Source organism: Lissotriton vulgaris, chromosome 5 (genome assembly GCF_964263255.1).
Source record: "Lissotriton vulgaris chromosome 5, aLisVul1.2, whole genome shotgun sequence".
Classification (NCBI taxonomy): Eukaryota; Metazoa; Chordata; class Amphibia; order Caudata; family Salamandridae; genus Lissotriton; species Lissotriton vulgaris.
Genome location: NC_141693.1, coordinates 101,512,563 through 101,536,983, shown reverse-complemented (window position 1 = coordinate 101,536,983; position 24,421 = coordinate 101,512,563). Strand labels below are relative to the sequence as shown.

At 45.6% G+C, this 24,421-nt stretch overlaps 1 protein-coding gene across 1 annotated transcript in view; it reads left to right on the top strand.

Moving 5' to 3' along the window:
• CNTRL (centriolin) overlaps positions 1-24,421 on the top strand; it is an 857,679-nt gene that overhangs the window by 470,378 nt on the left and 362,880 nt on the right. Inside the window, exon 24 of the mRNA XM_086920986.1 lies at positions 7,001-7,317. Within this exon, the coding sequence (XP_086777112.1) occupies positions 7,001-7,317 (317 nt within the window). The remainder of the gene's footprint in view (positions 1-7,000; positions 7,318-24,421) is intronic.

Genomic DNA, 24,421 nt, shown 5'->3' with positions numbered 1-24,421 from the left:
CCAAACACTACACCTCTCTCTAGCACTACTAACGCAGAACCATGGAGAGATAAGACACCCCGATCCAACACAACTGAACCTGGCGATCTGGCTCCTAAAGCCCTAGAGTTCGGTTTCCTTAACCTTCCACCAGACTGTATGAATATCATAAAGAAGCCAGGCGACCGACCACCAGAGCTTCTTATGCAGCAAAATGGAAGAGATTTGCCATTTACTGCAATAACAATCATATCAATCCACTGAATGCCTCCATCCAGAACAAAATTTGCTAAGATGTAATTTAGCATACTCAGACATACGTCTGCATTTAGCAGCACTTGCGGCTTACTTACAAAACAGACAACACTTGTCACTGTTTAGGGTACCAGCAATTAAAGCCTTTACGCAGGGCCTTAAAAGAATCATTACTCCTAGATTGCAACCCTCTCCAGTATGGAATCTCAACATTGTACTTACTAGGCTCATGGGACGCCCATTTGAACCTCTGCATAAATGTGAACTTCAGTTGCTTACATGGAAAGTAGCTTTCCTTATTGCAATTAACTCTCTCAGAAGGGTAAGTGAGACCCAGGCAATAACCATAGAAGAGCCCTTCCTACAAATACATCGTAACAAGGTAGTTCTCAGGACAAATCCAAAACTCCTTCCTAAAGTCGTCTCTGCTTTTCACCTTAATCAATCAGTGGACCTAACAGTGTTTTTCCTAAACCCAGACTCCGTAGCAGAAAGAGCTTTTCACACCCTAGACATCAAAAAAGCCCTGCTTTATTACATTGATAGGACTAAATCCTTTCGCAAAACGAAACAATTGTTTGTAGCTTTCTCACCACCTCACGAATGTAATCCAATCTCCAAAGCTGGGATTTCAAGGTGGATCGTTAAATGTATCCAAATATTCTACCAAAAGGCTAAACGCACATTAACAATTCCTCCTAGAGCACATTCCACACGCAAACTAGGGGCCTTTATGGCTTTCTTAGGGAACATTCCCCTAGAAGACATTTGTAAGGCAGCAACATGGTCTACAACACACACTTTCATTCAACACTATTGTGTTGACGTGCAAGCCAAACAACAAGCTTCTGTAGGTCAAGCTGTTCTTAAAACTCTTTTTCAAACTACTGCAACCGATACAGGTGACCACTGCTAAGGGAGATACTTCTGTACAATCTATGCATAGTGTGTGATCTGCAGCTGCTACTTACCAGTATGCATCTATTCTTGGCATGTAGAGCTGCAGATTCACACACGCCTACCCACCTCCCCGGGACCTCTATCTGTTCCAGTTCTATCTTATTTAGATATGCTCACATGGACATCTCTTTCTTTTCTACTAACTCCATCATTTCCCATTATGGCGAAAAACAATCTAAGGATGGAGTCGATGACCATGCGCACTATCGTCCAAGGGAGGAGTCATCTATCTCGACAGTGGCTCTGTAAACACTGCACCAAAGTAAGGTACAGTGTGCACAGGGACCACAGTCCCCAGAGGTCTGGCGGAGGTTCAAGTTAGATATACCAATATTAACAAAAAGGGGAGAGAGAGATTATTACCTTGAAATTGATTCGTTCTCCCTAAGTTATATTCATAAACAAGAGGAATCCATTAGGAAGTGGGTAGAAGGTGTCCCTACTGTGGTTGGGAACACACTAGGTATTTTTGGGTACCCCTCACACACCAACAGGCCCCTTGGTGTCATTCTTATCATTGGGGTCCTCGCACCCCTCTACGGGATGCGGCGCGATGCGACCGACGGTTGCGTGGGAGCACTTATTTTGACTATGTGTGGTGTTGGTGAGGGAAATTATAAGTGAGTGCTGTGGTGGGGTTTTAGATAGTGAGTGGAGTTTAAAAAGTGCCTGGCTCGTGGGGTAGCAAAAAAACTTTAATTGGCCCCCGGGCTGGTACTGTGCCAACCCCACCCCTTGGGTGGGGGAGGCGAGGTGAAGCACAACTCCGGGCTCTTGCCATTTTGAGAATGGGGACCCTACCCAATCAGAGTTAGGCTCCTGCCCCCTCCCTCTGGAGAGTGGTAGGCTAGGGGGTGTACTCACCCCAGGACAGGGACCCATTGGTCCTTGCCCTTGGCCTACCTGTAACGCCCGTAAATTTAGTATTTAGGGGCACTCTGAACCTTCCTTCCGCAGATCCCGATTTTGAAACAAGAAGAAGGAAGACCTGCCGTGCAGCTGCTAACAAGAGGACGACACCAACTGACTTGGCCCCAGCCCTACAGGCCTGTCGATCCTTGAACCTGCTCCTGCTAAAACCCCGGCGTGTCCTGTGGTCAGCAACCTCAAAAACCCCGGAGGACCGGACTGCCTTGCTCATCTAGAGACTGGGACTCCCACAACCCCTGGTGCCAGCCAGGAACCGCAAATCCAGCACACTCTGCACCCGCCGAGCCCGGCCCGTGCCTGAGTGAACAAATACCCTGAGGACGTCCCCCCCCGGCGATTGTGACCACGAATCCAGTGCCCAAGTACCCTCCTAGACGCTCCTGACTACGCCTGCATCCGCACAACAAGGGACCACTCCCACCGCGACTACCTGAGAGTAAGATTTCCCGACACCCCGGCGCCCCACGGCCCCCTGTGCCCAACTCCTGGGTGGTTACCTAACCTCCAGCTATGCAACTTACCTCTCGAAGTGGTGGTCGCACCTGAAGGATCTCCGTCCCAGAGTCTGCAGCCTTTGTTTGTCAACCAGCTTTCCCATTGAAATACATTGGGCGCCCAACAGCCCTAAAGCACCATGCACCCAGCCGCCCGAGTGCCACTGGAAGTGCAGCAACTATCCTATCCTACTTCCCCACTTGCCCTGTGTAGGTGACCAGGAGCTCAGCTCCCACAGCCGCGTGGCCTGCCTGCTAGCAGCCACCAACCAAAGGCCCCCTATCCTCTATAGGATAACATTAGTCCTACTCACTCTGCACCCGGCTGCCCCTGTGCCGCTGAGGGTGTAACAACTGTACTTACCTGACCCTGGGAGACCCCTGAGTCTACCCCCGGGCCCTTAACTCTGCCAGCCGAGTACTTACCCAAAGACCGATAACTTGATTTCTTCCATAGGGTAACATTGTCTGGGTTTCACTAAGAATTTCTTCTAAGTGTCAAGTTTTGCAACTTTGAAATATTCCTTAAAAATCGTCCGAAGAGCAAACTCGAAATTACTCACCTGCTATCATGAGAGACCCTGATGCTGTATCTTTGTGCCCAGCACTGACCTTCAAAAGTAACTATAACCGTGATTTACTGTTAACCCAATTTTTCTCCATATTAATACATTGCCTGGTTTTTACCAGAATTTCTTCTGTGTCGATTTTCAAAACTTACAAATATTCCTTAAAAATTGCCTGTGTAACAAAAACGATTTCTTCCAACTGTTTTCAGGAAATGCACCAGGGCTGAATCCAGGATCCAGCCCTCAGTTAGGAAAACATATGTAAAGTGATTTTACTGCATTTACTTAAAAACTCCCATTGAACTCAATGTTATTTTGTGTTTAACTTGTGTTGCATATTGCAACAACTGTAACTATTGCAATCTAAAGTCTATTGGTACTTGAAAGTATTCTATTGCAACATCTCATTCTGAGAAAGTATTTGTGAAACCTACTGTGGTTCTAAAATAAACAACTATATATTTTTATATACAAAACAATTGGTCTAGAGTTCAGTTCTTGAGTGTGTGAGACCATTTGTTGACTGAGTGTGTACAACAAATGCTTTACACTGTCCTCTGATACTGCCTTACTGCTCGACCAAGCTACCACTTTAGAGAGTAAGGGTATATCTAACTTTAGCCTCTGCCATACCACTGGGGATTGTGGACTCTGTGCACACTGTACCTTACTTTGGTCCAGTATATACAGAGGCACTTTTTTACAGCCCTCTAATGTGCATTTTACATTAAATCCCACACTGGCATCATTGCAGGTTTAATGTGCTGAGAAGTTTGATACCAAACTTCTCAGTCTTCAGTATAGCCATTATGGTGCTGTGGAGTTCGTAATGACAACCTCCCAGCGCCATATACTCTTAATTGCAGCACTGCACTTACAGTGCCCAGGAATGGACCTGGGTACTGTAGGGGCACGGGGCTCATGCCCTTGTACCCACACCACTGGCATAGTGCACCCAGCTAGAGGGGTGACTGAGGTATGCCAGGGGAGTGTGTTTGTGGGCATGGCAGATGTGTGCCATGTCGACTCTGTTTTGTTCTGCAAAGGCAGTGTGTGTGTGTCAGGGTACAGGGCCTCTAAGGGTGGCACAATAAGTGCTGCAGAGGTCCTCCCTGGTCACGGTGCCCTGGGTACCTGTGGTACCATTTACTAGTGGCTGACCTGTGGCCAGAGATGCCAACTTGGTTTTGATTTTGGGGGGAAAACACAGGCCCTGGGAGCCTGATTGGCAGGGACCCAAGGTACATCAAGTCAAAGTGCATCAGAAATCCAGCGGAAAAAAAGGGGGAGGGGTACTGCAACAGAAATCCACTTTCTCACACACAGCATTTGAATCTACAGCACTAAATGCCACAAACAGATGCTTACAGGGTAAGTAACTTCTTCCTTTCTCTACGTACAATCCATAGTTGAATGATTTGTGCTATCTACAATTTCCTCAAGCATTTGCCTGTCAGATTTCTGAAATCCCTCCCAGGATTCTCACTAAGCAAATTGTAGGCACAATGTACCCATTTTTGATATTTCTCAATTTTTGGTGCACTGGCTCTGCAACTATCATGCCCTCAGGACGAAACTCATGTCAGGAGAAGAACACCTAGGGCCTCGTTTACAGTGTTGTGGATATTATTCTACATCATCAGACTGAAAGCAGTTGACTAAGGAGAGAAAATAATCAAGGAATTTAAACCTATGAAATATACAAACGCTGGAGATCTGTGGTTACAGTTGACCTCCTTTTTACCGGCACCTATAATGGAATTCTGTATTCACAATTTTGCTTTAATAAAACTATTCCCCATAATTGTGCCCTGCACACATTTTGCCAGGTAATACTACCCGGTAAAATTGTGTGCAGTAAAAACATAGAAAGAGGGAAAATGTGCATATTGTGGTGCAATAATTCTAAGTTCTTATGTTATCCCTCATTCCAAGCAGGCTAATTCAGAATTGTGCAGTCATTTTGTCCAGGTTAAAAACTACAAGGTGCAGTATTGTGTGTCCTGTAATAATGGCACTATAAAACCAGCCTGTCTAGTCAGTCAGATTGACTGACACAACACGAATAAGAAGAGACAATGTAAAGTTTCTGGACACAACTACATATCTTGCTTAACAAGAATAAGAAGAGACAGTGTAACGTTTCTGGACACAACTACATAACTTGCTTAACGTGCACAGAATGCAGCTAGCCTTTCACTTCTGCTGTTTAATAAAAAAAAACACAAACCATGACTTAGAAGCTGTCGATATACACCATGTCATGCTTTAAAGAATAGTATATCCAACAACCCATGGAAAAGCACTGATGTGTCCCCCCAAATAATGCACAACAACACTATTAAGTATGCTGATTTACTGAAAACACCATTGATATGATCTCTAACAGCAAATTGAATTGCCTAATTAAAAATAAAAACACCCATCACAGGAACTCGTACTCTTAAACCCATAGTGTTACCCCACATTCACAATCTTAATTAATCTTTTATGGAGCACTCCAAACCCCATCTCTAGCTCTTTGTAGCTGTATGTTACATCAGCAAGTGAGGAACTACCATGATATAACCTTACTCTACACAGCTGACTTGCCATGTTGGCTCTGATGAACACTACTCTCTTGATTGTGAAAGCTCACGCTTTCTTGGTGGGGCCTGTGAACAAGGCATGAGAAGGATCTTATTGCCAATGTTGCAGAGTGCTGGCATGCTGCTGTATATGAAAAACGTCCTCTATTTTTTAAACCCTCACAGAAAAGGTCAGATGAATGTTACATGCCTTAAGAGGAGCAGGACACTATTCTTGTAGCCTTGTCAGTCCCCTGAAAGTAGCTGCCAATCCATATTGAAAACTCAGACACACATTGCCTGGCATCAGGCCTGCATGCATCAGCATCTTTGCAGACACCTATATATCACCCAGGCACAACATATCTCCTACCTTATCCAAACACAGGTATCCAATAGGTATGTGTTTCTTGTGATGCTTTTTGGGGCAAGCTGTGTTTGTCTGATGACAGGAAAACTCAGCATTTACAATAATTCCGGCTAGTTCTGACGCATGGCGATAAGGATGTGATTGTTCCATTTGTATATGGAATGCAACATCTGATTCGCTCTTGGCCAGGCTTGGCATCATTAAACATATGGGAATTTTATGTGCAGCTTTTTGTTCTAAGTGGATGTTTTCAATTGTTGATGTATGATGTTCAAATATTAACTATTGTTTAGCAATAGATGTTGTTTAGGCATCCATTACTGTTGTTTATTACAATGCAAATGTTGGTCATGTTGGTTTAAGGACGTGATTTTTAGCAGTTTAAGGATTTACAATGACAACTATTAATTAGTATATGCTAGTACAGCTGGAATGGTAAGCTTGGCGATAGGATGGGCTTGCCATGAATGACTAAATGCAGTGCTACGTGTGCCTCACCCTCATGGTGACTTTAAATACATCTATTTTGGGGAGAAATCGATTGGTGTAAGTATTCTTCAGTTTCTAAAAAATATTTTCATTTGACTGGGCTACTAACAATATCTGTGGTTCTAGATTTAATATGATACTGTGTCAATGAATTGTATACTCGTGTAAATGAGCATACATCAGAATTTAGGTTGACATGTTCTCGAGTAATGTCTTCAAATATATTCCTTCGAATATTTAATTTCTGCAATTTGATGGTCAATGCTTAGTAGTGTAATTGTGCAGTTCCTTGTTGTATCCACATAATAGTCACTCCAGTGTTACAGAAGAATTCAATTAAAGCAAGATGTATAGTTTGTGTTATTTAACTGTATTTTTACTTTCTAGATGGAGGTGACGGAATGGCTAGTGAAGAAGAGCTTGAAGTGAATGGTCGGCCCACGTCTCCTTTTGTACCACCACAGGGTTCAGTCATTTACACTGTCCTTCCTGATGGTGGTCCAGTCCCCCAAGGAACTGTGATTTATGGGCCACCACCTCCTGCAGCACCCAACAATGGTAGACCTGTTGCTGCTGGGACAGTTATTTATGGACCGCCGCCTGCTGGAACCCAGATTGTCTATGGACCGCCACCTGCTCACTTTGCGATTCCTCTCATTCCTGCTGGAGTGCTTCATTGCAACGTGCCTGAACATCATGACTTAGTAAGAGTCCCTCGATATCGGTCCCTTTGTCCATATGCTGTACATACCCAGCACTCACCAATTTTTTTAATCTGTCACTAAAGAATACTTTGGACCTAAAAGTTGAAAGTGAGAATATTTTCAGTTTGTTTAGGAAACAAATACCTATAAAGCTGTCATTTGTTCCTTTTTTGAGATATCTGGCAACATCATGATTGGACAATTATTTCAGCCAGCTGTAAAAAGAAATCATGAAATAAACATCTACCATCCTCATTTATTTTCTGGTTTAAAGTGCAAGGTTAATGTCCATAACAATGCCTTTCTACGTTGGGATTTATTTTTAGATTTTATATATATAGACAATTGCATCTATTTTGTGATATGCATAGGGTGACTAAATGAAGAGAGCATATGCCTGGCATATCCCTTCCTAGATGCCACCACTTTCCACCATCGATTTCAGCACTCCCAGTAATCAGTAAATACCACTTGCTTGCTAGATTTGTTTTAAAGAGGTCCACAGCGTACCCTATTTTGACAAGAGTCATAGTCTGGGGAGTAACCCTGGTTTTGTGTTCCCTGTTTTCAACTGCTACGTACATGCTGGCAGCCTATGGGTCATAACAAGGCCAGTTGTCCACAGTTGCCTATCACTTGATCAAGTGGGTATTCTTACAATTCCCTCCTTCACTGCCTGTTTTTCCCATGGTTTGAACCAAGGTAATTTATAGTTTGCCCACACAATTTCTATTTATCATGTCAATACATGCTGCTTTCAGCTACCTTAACAGTATAACAATAGGTTGCATAGAGCATTGGTGGTATTCTATGACTCCACTACAGTGAGTGTGTCTTCCTGAACCAAAACAACAGTGTTATCTGAAATGCCCTTAAATGAAAAATCTACACTGGAGCACATTTATGTAGGTAGAAGACCTATTTCTCTGTACCTATACCTCCGAATAGCGCTGGAAGCTCTCCTAGACAGTATAGCAAAAGCAGAGATTAGAGAAAGACAATTTCATCTATAGTTGTATATGCTAACAAGTTACAGATTAGAGTATAATTGTGCTATATTGTAACCATCAGAAATATTTACAAAGTAGCCAGTAAAGTTAGGAAATTATATGTTATACTCTTGAAACCACATCTGTAGCCAAGAAGAAAGTAACAAACTCAGGCCCATTGACAGAAACATTTATGACCACCTTCTCGCTGTAAAAGAGGTGACTTCACCTCCTATAATCTGTAGATCTAAGTAACAGCTGTGGTGCAGGATGTCTGTACTGACAGTTTTACTTAAAGACACATCACTTGTTCAAATTCAGTTTTTGATGTAGCTGATAATGATTTCACTTAAACAATTATGTAGCTATTTATTGCAGTGATACCTTAAACATTTGGCCTTCACACAAGACAGGTTATATTTATGGACGTTTCTTTCCAAGACTTATCTGGTAAGTAAGTAAATTACGCTTTATAGCTTTGGAAGATGGCAAAGCTGAGTCAATCAGATATGCCTCAGTCGCCCCCTTCCTACTCGCTCTCCATCAGTCTGTGCCACATGGTCAAGACTTTTGTCGGGTACAGGTGCTATGTTTCCTCAGCTTTAGACATAATCTGGAACGTGTAAATGTGCATCAAATGTTGCTCTATCTCAAAGCTAATTTCAAATACACTTACCTTTCTCCTCCTACAATTGTAGTTTCTCTTTGCACCAACTCAACCTAAGAGGTGTAACCACAGTAATTTGATTGTGTGTCCTCATGGTGAGCTAGTGAGATGGACACAGATTGAGGCAATATTGCAAAATGAAAATTCAAAATGCTGAGGTTTTTGGACAATAAGCTCAGGCACACAGAGTAACATGAATTGAAAGTGATTCAAATATGACAAGAAATTAAAATCAGAATAGAGAGATAAATGGTAGGGTGGAAAGCTGTTTCTTCATAGTTGCATATTCTCACTCACTACCAATATAGTAGCAACTTCAGGACCAAGATAGTGAATTGTGGACAGGGAACTATTCTTCAACATGGTTTTTTTGTTTTCATTTAGCGCCTTATCCTATCCATTATGGATTTGGTCAAGACTTTTGTGATCAACAGCGCATTGGTTGGATGTGCCATTTTATGATTCTTCAAAATAAAACCTTACCAGGCCTCCCAAAACTGCATCTCAGCTCAAATAAGCACATAGGGCCAGATGTAGTTAAATGGCATTTACCGATTCGTAAATACCGAATTTTACCGATTCGGTATTTACAAATCGGTAAATGCCATGTAGGTAAATATTTGGTAACAATTACCGAATCGTTAAGATTCGGTAATTACCGAATCGGTATTTACCGATTCGGTAATTGCCATTCATTCCTATGGGCCAATTACCGAATCGGTATTTCCGATTCGGTAATTACCGATTCTGTAAAATTACCGTATAGTCAAAGGTGGCAGGGTGGCACTTTGACACCCTGTTGCACCCCTGATTCAGCCTTGTGTGCCATGTGACACACATACATGCCTTTAGGGCATGGAATGCTGCAATATATGTATGTGTGTCACATGGCACAGGTGTACATGCACAGATTTGCATATACACAGTTATTCGTTATTTACCACCAACTAATAGTTGGTGGTAAATAACGAATCCTTAAGGCCCTGCAGCACTGTTTTCAGTGCCACCTACATCTCAAATTACCGATTCGGTAAATTTACTGATTCGGTAATTTACAGAATCGGTAAATTTACTGATTTGGTAAATTTACCGAATCGGTAATTTTTAAGGTTCCCTACATCTAAAACTCCAAATACCGGTCGGTAACAGCTGAAATCAGCCGTTACCGACCGGTATTTGGCCACCTACATCTGGCCCCTAGTTTTTCAGCCTAAAGATCCCTCCTGTTCCAAGAAGGATCACTTTAGAGCCCTGTATCCTAAATCTCAGACACCAGTAGGGCTTCAAAAGGTTTATTAAACTTGTGAGAGACCCTCTTTCATCAAGTGTTGGAAGTATCTCTGCATCCTGTTCTTCCCCCTTCACCTTGCCTACCTGAGTGCTTCTGGATTGATGAATTAGTTCTATAGAAAAAACAGTTTTGCTCATAAGTAAATAATCAAAAATTACTTAAAACAATATTGCTATGCTCTGTTCCCTCAGCTAATACTGGGCTTTAATTCTTATTAATATTTTAATTAAAAAGTCAGGGCAGTGTGTACTGTGCACTTTTTAGTGAGCCATGCAAAAGAGCTAAATGTGAGCACTCGAAGAGTTGGTTGGATGGCCCTTTCATCTCTAATCCAACACAAATTCACAATATTCAAAATGCCTTAGGGGAAGGGTGCTTTCATACAAAGTTTACTCTTAACAGTGAGATTGCAGTATAATTTGAGCTGCAACTGTGTTCAGTCTCACCAGCTTGACAAAGTGGTAAAAATGTGATTACACAATTAACAAAATAGATTGTTTGTAATGCATGGAATGCTGCAATATTAACATAAAGTGGTCCTTTACTCTCAGCCAATTTGCCTTTAAGTACCAATACAGCCAATTCTGTTTTCCCACAAACTTCAAACAGCATTTGTGTATTCTGGTTAATTTCAAACATGTTGATTTGTTATCAATGCTTGCTTCCTTCTACTGTCACATTTTAAACTAATCCCTTTTTTTCTAACATATTTTCTTCTTTTCCCCTGTTGAGTCACAGAAAATAATGCATTTGTACATGAATGCAAACAACTGGGTGTCCTTGGCTATTCCAGTAGGAAAAACTCTGTTGAAATAAAAAAAAGAAATAGCCTTACCTCCCCCTGCTTGTGATTTCTTCTGGTTACATCATAGAACACATACATTTAAAATCTCTTTAGCTGATCCTCAGAATTGACCATGACTATCACCCACTGTTTTGAGGATACAGGCCTCAATGGTACACCTCAGGCAGATATGTAAAACCTTTTTCTAATATTCTATTAGTTATATTTTTTGTATTTCTGGGCTAGACTAGCCTGTGCAAACCTCACATCTTTGATTCCTTCCCACCAGAAAACAGTAGCGTTTGAACCTTAAGTAACCATTTTTTTCCTATAACACCAAGAAACATTGTCATGGTGTTGTAAAAGCCCACAAACCCTAAAAAAATTGGTAAATAGATGTTCAAGGCATGTGTGCTGTAGATACACATGCTTTGCATACTCCTGCCATCTAGTGTTGGGCCCGGATGTTTTTTTTCCCGAATAAGTCTTTTCTAGTCACAAGGTAAGGTGAATCCTTCTTTTAGTGATAGTGCGCATGGGCATTGACTCCATTGTTAGATTATTTTCTTTCCTTCCTCTGGTTCAGACGTGTATTGCTGCGCTCCGGTTCGAAACCTTCCTTCAGGTTCCCCTCAGTGGACAATCCACTGTACCCTCAACAGTATTATTATCGTACGCGTTTCCCTATTCTCCACGTATCGAATGAATCAGGAAATTCTCGAAAACATTGTGGGCAGCCTTCGGGCCTAGCTGCGTAGGTCCAGCCGTCTGCCGATGGAACAGGCTCGCTTTAATTTTGTCCTCGATGCCACTCCAAATACCCTTGCACCAACCTACATAAAGTTTGTAACTTGTGTCTCTAACCGGAGCACAAGGAAGAAGATTGTAAGGCTTGTCCGTCCTTCTGATCGAAAAAGAACCTATGAGATCGGCGTGCTCTAGGAAGAGAGATTCAGCGACAGAGCATCCAACATACTCTGGATATCTTCGGAGAAGAATCTGAACATGAAGAGGTTGAAGCATCGGAAAAGGAAGAAGCATTCTGTGTCCCAGAATCGGACTCCGAGCTAGAGATCGAGTTGGAATCCGAAGACGTTCCACAGAGACAGGGTATTGTGAGTACTAAAGCCCCTTTACCCCTCAAACTTTCTTTGACCAAACATAAGGCTTCGGCACCACCTCTGTCTTCGGGTCCTGGCCGGAACCTAGACGATGTTTCCGTCACCCCGCCCTCGTGTCCGGCACTGAAACAACCAGTCAAGCCATCGGCTCGGGATCACATTGAGAAAAGTCATCTTTGAAACCGAAACCTTCCGCTCCGAAAGACAAGTCCAGTTCAGCACCGAAACGTTCGCCGCCAAAATTGAATGAGGGCCTTCCAAAGCCTCCGGAACGGATCCTGGAACTTATGAAGGAGAAATTAGACCCTTAGCAGAAGAAAATCTATATCAGTCCAGATACTGGACATATTTTGGCAAAAACACCTTCCAAAATGAAAGTTAGTTCAGGGGACACTAGTTATAAAATTCCCCTCAAGAAAAAAAGACATGACTTCAAGCCCTATTCATCCTAATCCGTAATCCCCTCCACCATCTTCACCACTACCATAATTGCCAGGCTCAGATCCTATACGCATTAGAGGATGTGGCCTAACGAGCTAGGGCGATCGATCTCAAATCTGAGGAACCGGGTTAGAGTCTCGGCAATGATGCTCATCGTCCTGTGATTCTGGGCAAATCACTTAAGCTCCCCTGTGTCCTTGTATAATGTAACTGGTGCTCATGTAAAGCGCTCTGATACCTTCGAGTCAAGTTTGCGCTATATAAAACTCTTGAGAGAAAAAAATAACACTTCAGGGGTCTTCTCATACACTACCTGATAAAGGGGATGGTGATGACGATGATGACAATAGTCATTTACTAACAGATTCATGGGATGACTATAATATTGATCTACCCATAGATAATGATCCAGATTTATACCCTGCGAAGCCATCACCTCCAGATGATAATGTAGCGTATCAAGAGATGATTTCAGAAGCAGCAGCCTAACATGGGGTTACATTATACAAAGAGTCTTTGGAAGAAGACTCTTTATTTGAGACTCTAATGGCTACACATAGGACCGGTCAGAATCTTCCTATGTTAAAGGGCATGATGAGACCTGCTTAATAAATATTTAAGGACCCTGTTCGTGCCTGCATTCTAACATATAGGGTTGACAAAAAATAAAAAACCCTGCATCTGATCCCATTTTTATTAAGGGACAGTTGCCTTTAGACTTATTAGTAGTCTCTAATGCTCATAAGAGAGTGAACTAACAGACCTCTGCAGAGGCACCTTCCCAAGACAAAGAGTCTAAATTGCCAATGCATTGGGTAAAAGGGTGGCTGCTCAAGCCGATAACCAATGTCGTATTGCCAACATGCAGGGCTTATTAGCTAGGTATAACAAGGCACACTGGGATTATATGGAATACCTACTTCATTACCTCCCAGAAGAACACAAGAAGAAAGCACAGGAGTTAGTACAAGAAGGAAAACTCAAATCAAATTGCTCCATTAGATGTGCTTTAGATGCAGCTGACACTGCAGCATGGGTAATTAACACCAGCATTCTCCTACTACGACATGCTTGGCTTAGAATTTCAGGATTTAAACCTCCAGTTCAGCTGTCTATTTTAAATACTCCTTTTAATAACCAGCATCTATTTGGACCTCAACTAGATGAGGGCCTAGAAAAAATGAAAAAGGACCCCGATGTGGCGAAGGCCATGGACGCGCTTCAGTCCCCATCAAACAGAGGCTCCTTTCGCCACTCATTTTTATAGAGGAGGGTCCAAATGTACATCCTCAGAACCTAATGCTTCCTCCTACAAATCAAACACACAGCCCTCTCCCTCTAGAGGTTTCTATAAAGGAGGATACAGAGGAAACAGTTTCAAGGGTTGGGGTAAGCGCATGCCAATGCATAATTCCCCTTCCCTCAATAAGCAGTGACTTGCAAACATTTTCCCCCCCAATCATTTAACACCTGTCGGGGGAAAACTTCAAAAAATGTTGGCAGTCGATAACCTCAGATAAATGGGTACTAGACATTATCCCACATGGTTATTGCCTGGAGCTCACCAGCAATCCTCCCAATATTCCACCCCGCACTCACCATCTCTCATCAGAGCACCTACAGCTCCTCAAACAAGAAGTACAAGCTCTTGTACAAAGGGCGCCAAAGAACCAGTTCCATTACGGCACCAAGGTTCAGGAGTTTACTCTCTATACTTTATAATCCTCAAAAAGGACGGGTCCTTAAGACCAATTTTGGACCTAAGAAGGTTAAACCTGTACATACTGTCAGGACGTTTCCATATGGTTACGCTTCAACAAGTGCTTCCACTTCTACAGCAAGGCGAGTTTATGTCCACACTAAACTTAAAAGATGCATACTTTAACATTGCGGTTCACCAAGCACATCACAAATATCTCAGATTTGTGATAGCAGGAAAGCACTATCAGTTCAAAGTACTTTCCATTCTGGGTAAATACTGCTCCCTGAGTGTTTACAAAATGTCTAGCAGTAGTGGCAGCTCATCTCAGAAGACAACAAATTAATGTCTTCCCATACCTAGCTCTAGCCTCTACCAATGTAGCCAGAATTCAAAATTCTCAAACTCTGTTACTACAGTTGCAGACCAACCAATACCTAGCTGCCAGGATTTCCATGCCACTGCAAGGAATGATGGCATCATGCATTGCAATAGTACCTCATGCAAAATTACACGTGTCCCCTACAAGAATGCTTAGCACGTCAGTGGAATCAGTCACAGGGTCAATTAACAGATCTAGGGCCAGATGTACAAGCATTCACATTTGCGAGTCGCAAATTGCGTCAAGTTGCGACTCGCAAATGTGAATGTACAACAGTGTCTCAGACTCTGTTTGTGATTTTCAATGGGGTTGCAAATTGCATGCCTCATCAATATTCATCAGGCAGTCTCAATTTACGACCCTATTGGGAATGGCTAGAGTATGGTAGCCTGGTGGGGTCAGCAGACCACCTTCCCTGTGACTGCTTTTTTACTGCTCCATCAGGATTCAAGCAAGCCGGGCCGAAGAAGGCTGAAATGCCAGAAACCGGTCCCCGGTAGCTTGTCTCCTTTCTGGTGAAGAATTGGCTTGGTAGTTTAGTCTGCCCTGTTCCCATGATGCACTGGGCCAGGGACAGACTGATTTGCATATAGCCAGGTTCTGAGCTGGGATGGGGCAGTGAGATAAATAACGGTGATGGATCAAGCCCTGATCTTTGGACTGGGTAAGAGTGGTCTGTTTAACTCAGACACTCTGTTCATCACCACCCCCTTTTCTAAATCGTTTTTGGCCACTATAGGTGTGGCAGGGTATACTCAGACATGAGTCCCTTTCTCACTGCTCCATCAGGATTCAAGCAAGCCGGGCCGAAGAAGGCTGAAATGCCAGAAACCGGTCCCCGGAAGCTTGTCTCCTTTCTGGTGAAGAATTGGCTTGGTAGTTTAGTCTGCCCTGTTCCCATGATGCACTGGGCCAGGGACAGACTGATTTGCATATAGCCAGGTTCTGAGCTGGGATGGGGCAGTGAGATAAATAACGGTGATGGATCAAGCCCTGATCTTTGGACTGGGTAAGAGTGGTCTGTTTAACTCAGACACTCTGTTCATCACCACCCCCTTTTCTAAATCATTTTTGGCCACTATAGGTGTGGCAGGGTATACTCAGACATGAGTCCCTTTCTCACTGCGCCATCAGGATTCAAGCAAGCCGGGCCGAAGAAGGCTGAAATGCCAGAAACCGGTCCCCGGTAGCTTGTCTCCTTTCTGGTGAAGAATTGGCTTGGTAGTTTAGTCTGCCCTATTCCCATGATGCACTGGGCCAGGGACAGACTGATTTGCATATAGCCAGGTTCTGAGCTGGGATGGGGCAGTGAGATAAATAACGGTGATGGATCAAGCCCTGATCTTTGGACTGGGTAAGAGTGGTCTGTTTAACTCAGACACTCTGTTCATCACCACCCCCTTTTCTAAATTGCTTTTTTAATAAAGCAGGCTTTTTAGGTCGAGCCGCTGCTTGCTCGACTTTAGTAAGGGGCTTTTCAAAGTGCTAACCACCGGCCACCAGCTTGCGGTTACGTGCACAGGCAAGCTTGCCTCGCTCCGCCTCTCCAATCATTGCCACGCGCGCATCCCTCGCGTGCTTAGCACGTCATCGTGATCACTTTCGTTTTCATCGCGATGTTGTGCTAAGCACGCGAGGGATGCACGCGCAGCAATGTCCCCTGAAAAGTACCGTCCCTCGTAGCTTATTTCCAGTGTCATTGTTCTGTGACCGAGCCACATGCTACCCGTTGCTGCTTCTTTGGTCTTCTGCTCTGTTTGTAAGGGCTTGCTTCAATGATTGCTATCAATATCAACATGTACAGTCACGCTTGCCTGACAGCATTGACCTATGTACGGACTTTAAGACCAGACACATTAAATGTCAGGCAACATCAAGCAGCTACAGACACCCCACCTCCTGAAAAAATGCACCGGATATTAAAAAAACATGCAAAAGCGCATTTACCACTGCTGGTCAGTGTGTTTATTTTGCTTGCTAACTTGGGTACTCGCAGACAGAAATTTACACATTTTAGTGGACTATTCTCTCATTTTGGTTAATATGGATGAGCAAATGCATCATGCGCATTTAAGCAGTTCTATAAAAGTGCGCCTCTCCTGCTTGGGATGGATTTGCAGAATGTATTATTAAAAGTATATGCTTTTGGAATGTGGTTATTTGAAAATATGAGCAGCGCCATCTTGGTGACATTTGCCACTGCAAAATCTAGATTTTAGCGCATGTATGCTAAAGGAATCAGCGAAAGGTAGATAGCCAAGGGGGAAAAATGTATATAAATATATATCTCGCCATGCTGGTCAGCAATATTCAAACCACTTTCTGGGGATTAGGCGCATGGTTAAGCCTGCTGGACGAGACACTACAAAAGGGCATGGGGTCTTCTTATCAGAGAAATGCTTCTGGAGCCAGTCTCACTACAGGACAGATTGCTTTCATATTCCTGTCTGCAAGGCAACAAAGGCTGGCAGTAATGTGATAATGTCAGAGAGCAAAGGGTGTTTTGCAGCGTGAATCTTTCTGGATTCACTATGCTGTGCATATTCCGCGGTCTTGTGGTTAGGTCCGGATTCGTAGTCTTTTCTTTGTTTTTTTTTGTTTTTTTTGTAGCCCTTGTGGGCGTCGGCGTCACTCCTCCTCGGGTGCATTTCCGGTGACGTCTGCATGCTTCCTGCGGAAGCTCCCACTCTTGGGCGCCATCTTCAGATTCTTTTTTCCGCGGTCGGGTCTGGATCGTTCCCGTTGGGCTCCAGACATTTTTGGAGAAAGTACTGAGAAGAGTGGAAGTTGGAGTAGATATTGGAAGAAGAAGACTAAGGAAGACTTCACAGAACATTGACGAGGAGAAAAGAAGGTGAAATCCTCGAGAACTTCGACGATCGTCGACGTCCACGCGGTCAGGGAGGCCTGAACGCACGAGGATGGACAACACGCCGTTCAAGTTCTGCCCGAACTGCAGACACAAGTACGCGCAGAAGGGCCAGCACCCGGTTTGCAACCTTTGCCTACCGGTAGAACACAAAAGCGAGGACTGCAACGCCTGCGCCGTCTTCGCCCAGAAGACCCTTCGTGTGAGGAAGAGACAGAGGGTAGCACACGCCGCCCTCGAAGGAAAATCCCCGACGCCATCACTGTACGAGCTGGGGATGTCCTCGGAGGAGGAGGACAACGCTGCCGCCGAAGACGACAGCTACACGGTCGTAGAGACCGATTACAAGAAGACGCCTGATAAGGTAGGAGACTCGACGTCCCACAAGAGCACGAGAGACTCTGAGTCTCGAAAGTACGAGGCCAAGAGCCCGAAGGTGCTGACGCAGCGACATCTGCCGTCCGCGACCACAAGCAGGCCCAGCGGATCCTCGGAGAAGGAGTCCCTGGTGCCGAAAGCTGTTGAGCAGCAGAAAGCGTCGAAGATCGTCGCCGAAAGGGACCAATCGACGTCGAGGGAGAAAGACTCTAAAGCCTCGGCACCGTCCAAGGACCCGAAAGCCAGTTCGACGTCCAAGCCGTCGACGCCGAAAATCTCGCCGCCGAACCAGACGACGAAGAGAGGGGCCGAACGTTCCGAAGCCGAAAACTCGGCCGAGATGGAAAGGAAGAGGCGTCGGCTAGAAGCCGAGATGGCAAGCCTCTTGCAGCGGAGAAAAGATGTCGCCGCAGAGATGAGTGCCTTCACGATTCCACACAAGACCAAGCACGTCGTGCTAGATCTGGTCGAGGAGGAAGAAGAACATGTTGACGACCATGTGCCTAGCGACGAGATGGTCGACGACCAGGAAGGTGAAGAGAATCCCTATGAGGATTACAGCTATGAGGACGATGAGGGCAATAGGTTGGACGCCGAGTCGGCCACCTCTGACCCACGTGAGGAGGATTACCTAGACGTCGACACAGAGAGCCCGGAGGAGGCGGTCGACTCATACCCCTCGAGACCCTCGCCGCCGGACGACATCGGGGCATACAACTCGGCGATACAATCTGCCGCAACTGCATTCAAGCTAAAGCTCGACGAGGAAAAGCAGAAAGCAGACTTCCTGCTAGAGACATTGCTCCCAACACAAACAAGAAGCCAGTTCCTTCCAATGCTCGAGAGCGTCTTGGCTCAGGGAAAGGAAGCGTTCAAAGAGCCCGCAACATGCAAGGCGGTATCTCCCAGAACAGAGAAAAAATACAAACATTCCTCGAAGGACCCGGCCTACATTCGAGGCGAGGTCTCCGCCGACTCCATTATCACGGCCACAGCTAGGAAGAGGGCGAGCGTATCCACTACCTCGGGCCCACCACCGGATAAGGAGAGCAAGAGGATGGATCTGGTGGGGAGAAGGATCGAGCGAAATGCCGCGACCCACTGGCGAATGGCTAATTCCAACGCCCTGTTAAACAGGCACATGTATCAGATCATGGAAGGCCTGGGACAGTTGGTGAAAGACCTGCCCCAGGATGCCAGGCAGAAGGACGAAAAAATGATCGATGAAGGGAAGAACGCGGCAAATTCTTGCCTTAAGACGGCCCTGGACGCGGCAGACACCGCCAGCAGGCTCATGATGATGGGTGTCACGGAAAGGAGGCACGCCTGTCTCAGGATCTCAGGGTTCAAACCCGAGGTACAACACAGTATCCTGAACACACAGTTCAACGGCGAAACGCTTTTCGGAGCAACAGTTGACGAGAAACTATGCCAACTCAAAAAAGATAACGAGACGGCAAGATCCATGGGGGCGTTGCAGTTCAGAGGCAACAGGAGAGGCACCCCGGCACGGAGGCCCGGCGGGAGAGGTGGAAACCAGCCAGGTACATCGCACCAGGCCTTCCAGCAGACGCACCAGGCAGACTCGCAGGCTCAGCAAGGTCACCAGAAGCAGTCCTGGCAGTACCAGCCAAGAGGTCAGTCCTTTCGAGGGAGGAATGGACGTGGCCAGAATAGAAGAGGGGGGCAGCAGCCCACCTCGAAGTGACTTCAGAGACCTCCGGGTGCCCGACCACAGAAAGGATCCCAGGGGGCACCGCGTACGAAGGGGTCAGGACAATCTAAACACCTACGACCACATGACACCAGTGGGAGGAAGATTAAAGTTCTATCTCCAAGAATGGAGAGAAATCACATCAGACAAATGGATCCTAAACATCATCCAATTCGGATACTGCTTGGAGTTGGAGAGAAAGCCAACAAACAGAAAACCAAGGGGAAAGCCACCAGCAAGAGAACAGCTGGCGAGGCTTCAGGAAGAAGTGCAAGAACTTCTACAAAAACAGGCCATAGAAAGAGTTCCCTTCAGGGAAAGGAACAAGGGAATATACTCAACGTACTTCCTAGTACCAAAGGTCGACAACAAGATGAGACCCATCCTAGACCTAAGGTTCCTCAACAAATTCATAAGAACACAAAAGTTCAAAATGACCTCTCTGCAGGAGGTGCTGCCACAATTGCAGGTCGGAGACTTCATGGTCACGATAGACCTCAAGGACGCCTACCTACACATACTGATGAACGAGAAGCACAAGCATATGCTCAGGTTCGCGATCGGAGGGGGCCACTATCAGTTCACAACGCTGGCCTTCGGACTAAAATCAGCACCGAGGGTATTAACGAAGTGTCTCGCGGCAGTCGCAGCGCACTTACGAAGACAAGGGATACACGTATACCCTTACCTGGACGACTGGCTGGTGAAAGCAAACTCGTACCAGAGGTGCAAGCAGCATGCACATACAGTGACGAGCACGCTCATAAACCTGGGGTTCTCTGTCCATTGGAAGAAATCATCAATGGAGCCGGAGCAAGTGAAGATCTTCCTGGGGGCAGAGATCAACACTTTACAGGGCAAAGTGTTCCCCAGCGAGAAGAGAGCAAGGGCGCTGGTCAAGGGAGCTCGCCTCTACCGGAAGGGACAAGCTCGGACAGTGAGGACTGCGAGCAAGATCATGGGGATGATGGCATCATGCATCCACCTAGTGCCGAATGTGCGGCTCCACATGAGACCCATGCAAGAATGGCTCCAGGAACAATGGTCACAGGCTTCTGGCAGTTGGGAGGATCTTGTGGTGGTGACGCACGCAGTGCAGAAGGAGATGACATGGTGGACCTTGGAGAACTTAACAAGGGGACTGCCTCTAACACTCCCAACTCCGACAGTGACCATCACCACGGACGCATCCCTGAAGGGATGGGGCGCTCACATGGAGGAACTCAAAGTGAGGGGTCTTTGGACAACAGCAGATGCGACAAAGCACATCAGTTACCTCGAATTGAAGACAATCTTCCTTGCACTGAAAGCCTTCCAGACAAGACTGTACAGGCAAAGGGTGTTGCTACAGACAGACAACACCACGGCGATGTTTTACATAAACAAACAGGGTGGAACACAGTCGACCACGCTCTCGACGCTGACGCAGGAGATATGGAGGTGGGCCATCCCTCTCCAGATAGACCTGCTAGCCATACACCTACCAGGGGAGGAGAACATTCAGGCAGACTGGCTGAGCAGACAGACCTCGGCATCCCACGAGTGGGAGCTCAATGCTCAGGAGACGAGGAGGCTGTTCAACAGGTGGGAAACGCCATCAGTGGACCTGTTTGCAACACGCCAGAATGCGAAATGCCGATACTCCTCATCCAGACAACACGAAGAAGGGTCCCTTGGGAATGCCCTATGGATAGATTGGTCCGGGAAATTTGCGTACGCTTTTCCCCCGATACCACTGATACACAGAGTACTGAGCAAGTGCAGAGCGAGCACCATGACCCTGATACTGGTCGCGCCACAGTGGGCGAGGCAGACATGGTACTCGCAGATCATGGAGATGGCGCAGTGTGCACCCCACAGGTTCGGCAGAAGAAAAGACCTGCCCTCCATGCAGAACGGAGAGGTGCTGCACCCAGAACCGGAGAGCATGAGCCTGGTAGCATGACTCCTGAGGACATAGAGTTGGCACATTTGAGACTGCCAGAGAGCACCCTCAGGGTCCTGCGAGAGGCACGAAGGCCCAGCACAAGGAAGTGCTATGTCGCAAAGTGGAAAAGATTCACGATGTGGTGCAGGAGGGAGAGACTCCACAATAAAATGAGGAAGGACTCCACGGTGCTGAAGTACCTGACATACTTGCTGGAGAAAAATCTCAGCTCGTCCTCCTTAAGAGTTCACCTGGCGGCTATAGTGGCATACACAAGGGGTGAGATGGGCAGAAGCTTCTTCACATCACAAGTTGTAAAGAGGTTCCTGGAAGGAGCAAAAAGGATTGCACCACCCAAGCGGGTGCCACCACCGGCATGGAACCTAAACGTAGTCCTGACGGAACTCATGAAGGAGCCCTTCGAGCCGCTTCACACGGCCTCCTTGAAGATGCTAACTATGAAAACTGCTTTCCTGGTTGCTATTACGTCCTTACGCAGAGTGAGCGAGCTGCAAGCGCTAACACTACAGGAGCCCTACTTACAAATACACAATGACAGGGTGGTGATGAGGACCAACCCACACTTCATGCCGAAGGTGGTGTCCAAATTCCACATAAACCAGTCCATACAGATTCCAAGTTTTTTCCAAAAACCAACCACTAGCGCAGAGCGAGCTCTGCACACCCTGGACGCCAGAAGGGCGGTCATGCATTACATTGAAAGGACAAAAGGACACAGGAAAATGAAACAGTTCTTTGTGTCGTTCGCCAACAGTTACATGGGCAAGGCAGTGAATAAGACCACTATTGCACGATGGATCGCGCAAATAATCCAACTCTGCCACAAAAGGGCAGGAGAAGAACTGGCAGAGGGGGCACGCGCCCACTCCACGAGAAAAAAGGGGGCTACAATAGCCTTCCTGGCCAATACACCCATACAAGACATATGCCTGGCGGCAACATGGGCTTCGGTGCACACATTCACGAAGCACTATTGCGTGGATGTTCAGATGAACAAAGAAGCACAAGTCGGACAAAGGGTGCTCCAGCATATATTCAGAAACCAGGGCTCATCTTCCACCCAGCCGCCACGGAAATGAGAAACCGCTACGAAATCTATGCACAGCATAGTGAATCCAGAAAGATTCACGCTGCAAAACGAATAGTTTCTTACCTGTCGGTGTAGTTTTGCAGCTTGAAGATCTTTCTGGATTCACTAGCGAACCCACCCACCTCCGCCAGAAAGATGAGGCTGGAGAGAGAAGAGGTGGTCAAAAAAAAAAAAAAAGGGAGAAGAAGTAAGAGAATATAAGGACAAGTGGTAGAGAAATTATCACCTGATTAAAACATTGCCATTGCTTCGGGAAAGAAAGAAATACGGAAAAAAAGAATCCGAAGATGGCGCCCAAGAGTGGGAGCCTCCGCAGGAAGCATGCCGACGTCACCGGAAATGCACCCGAGGAGGAATGACGCCGACGCCCACAAGGGCTACAAAAAAAAAAAAGAAAAAAAGACTACGAATCCGGACCCAACCACAAGACCGCGGAATATGCACAGCATAGTGAATCCAGAAAGATCTTCAAGCTGCAAAACTACACCGACAGGTAAGAAACTATTCGTTAAACCCCCCCTGCATTAATGCATTGCATTTAGTAAATAATAAGACTCATTCAAATTGTGATTTTCCCACTCAGCTAGAGCCATTAAAATCAAAGGTTAATGCGGAGGAATCCTTTGCTGGGTTTTAAGCGATCAAAAGGATCTCTTTTATTTGCATGTTTATGATATTGTTGGCCGCTCCCTATGGTATAATATGTGTACAGACACTGCAAAGGCCACTGAAACGCAGGTCACTAGCCTGGATTCTCGCCCGAGGTAAACACTGAACTCACTGCTTGCCCCCGCCCCGTCGTACGGAGAATTAAAATGCAAAGAAGAAACCTCAGCAGTGTCACCGTATTTCTTTAGGTTTGTTGACACATTTACATCAATTCGAGCATCAGCTGCAATGTTAAAAATAATTTTTGAGGTTCAAAGGTTAGAGGTTTTACAAACATTATCCCAAACTCATGAAAGGAGATTAAGATACAACAAATGATTTCTGACTAAAACAAGTACTTCTAGGCTAGAGTAAATTCGAAGTAGTCATTATAAATCACCTAGTAACATTGTGAGGGCTCAGGAACACTTATTTTGCCAGGTCGCATGTTTTACCATTACCTATTTTTAACCGACAGAAAGCAGGCCCAAGAAAATAAAACAAGAAGTGTTATAATTTCTGTCAAAGTGAATTTAAGATTTCAAACCTATTCCAGGTCTATTCTCTCTGTTGTAATATGAGATGATCTTTTGAAAACAGCGCCTACTGTTGAGAAGCCCATGGCGCGCCATCTGCAGGCATCATTATGTCTGCCACTCACTGAGGCTGTTCGCTGTCCGGGGCTCTTATGGGCCCTCGGTCAGAAGCTAATTTTTTTAAACTAAGTGGGCGTTGCCTACTCGGCTCCTTCTATATGCCCTCCCAGTGAGGGACATCTGGTGTGCCTCTGCACGAACTGTAGGTCCTGGACGGACTCCGTCCCCTGCTTCGTGGTGCTGTCGTCTGGGCCAGGTGATGACGCAGTGGGGTATCCCAACCGCTCTTTACTACAGAGTTGCCAAAAAGGCACCGTGGAAGGGGGCACTAGGTTAGCCAAACATAAAAACACGCAGCATGCTCATTATTGTTACCAATGGTTGTGTCAGTGACTAAAACTCAAAATTGAGGCACAATTATTTTCAGGCACATCAAAAAGGTCGTTGAAGGGGAATAATACAGCATCAGTGGTAAGTAATTGTGAGA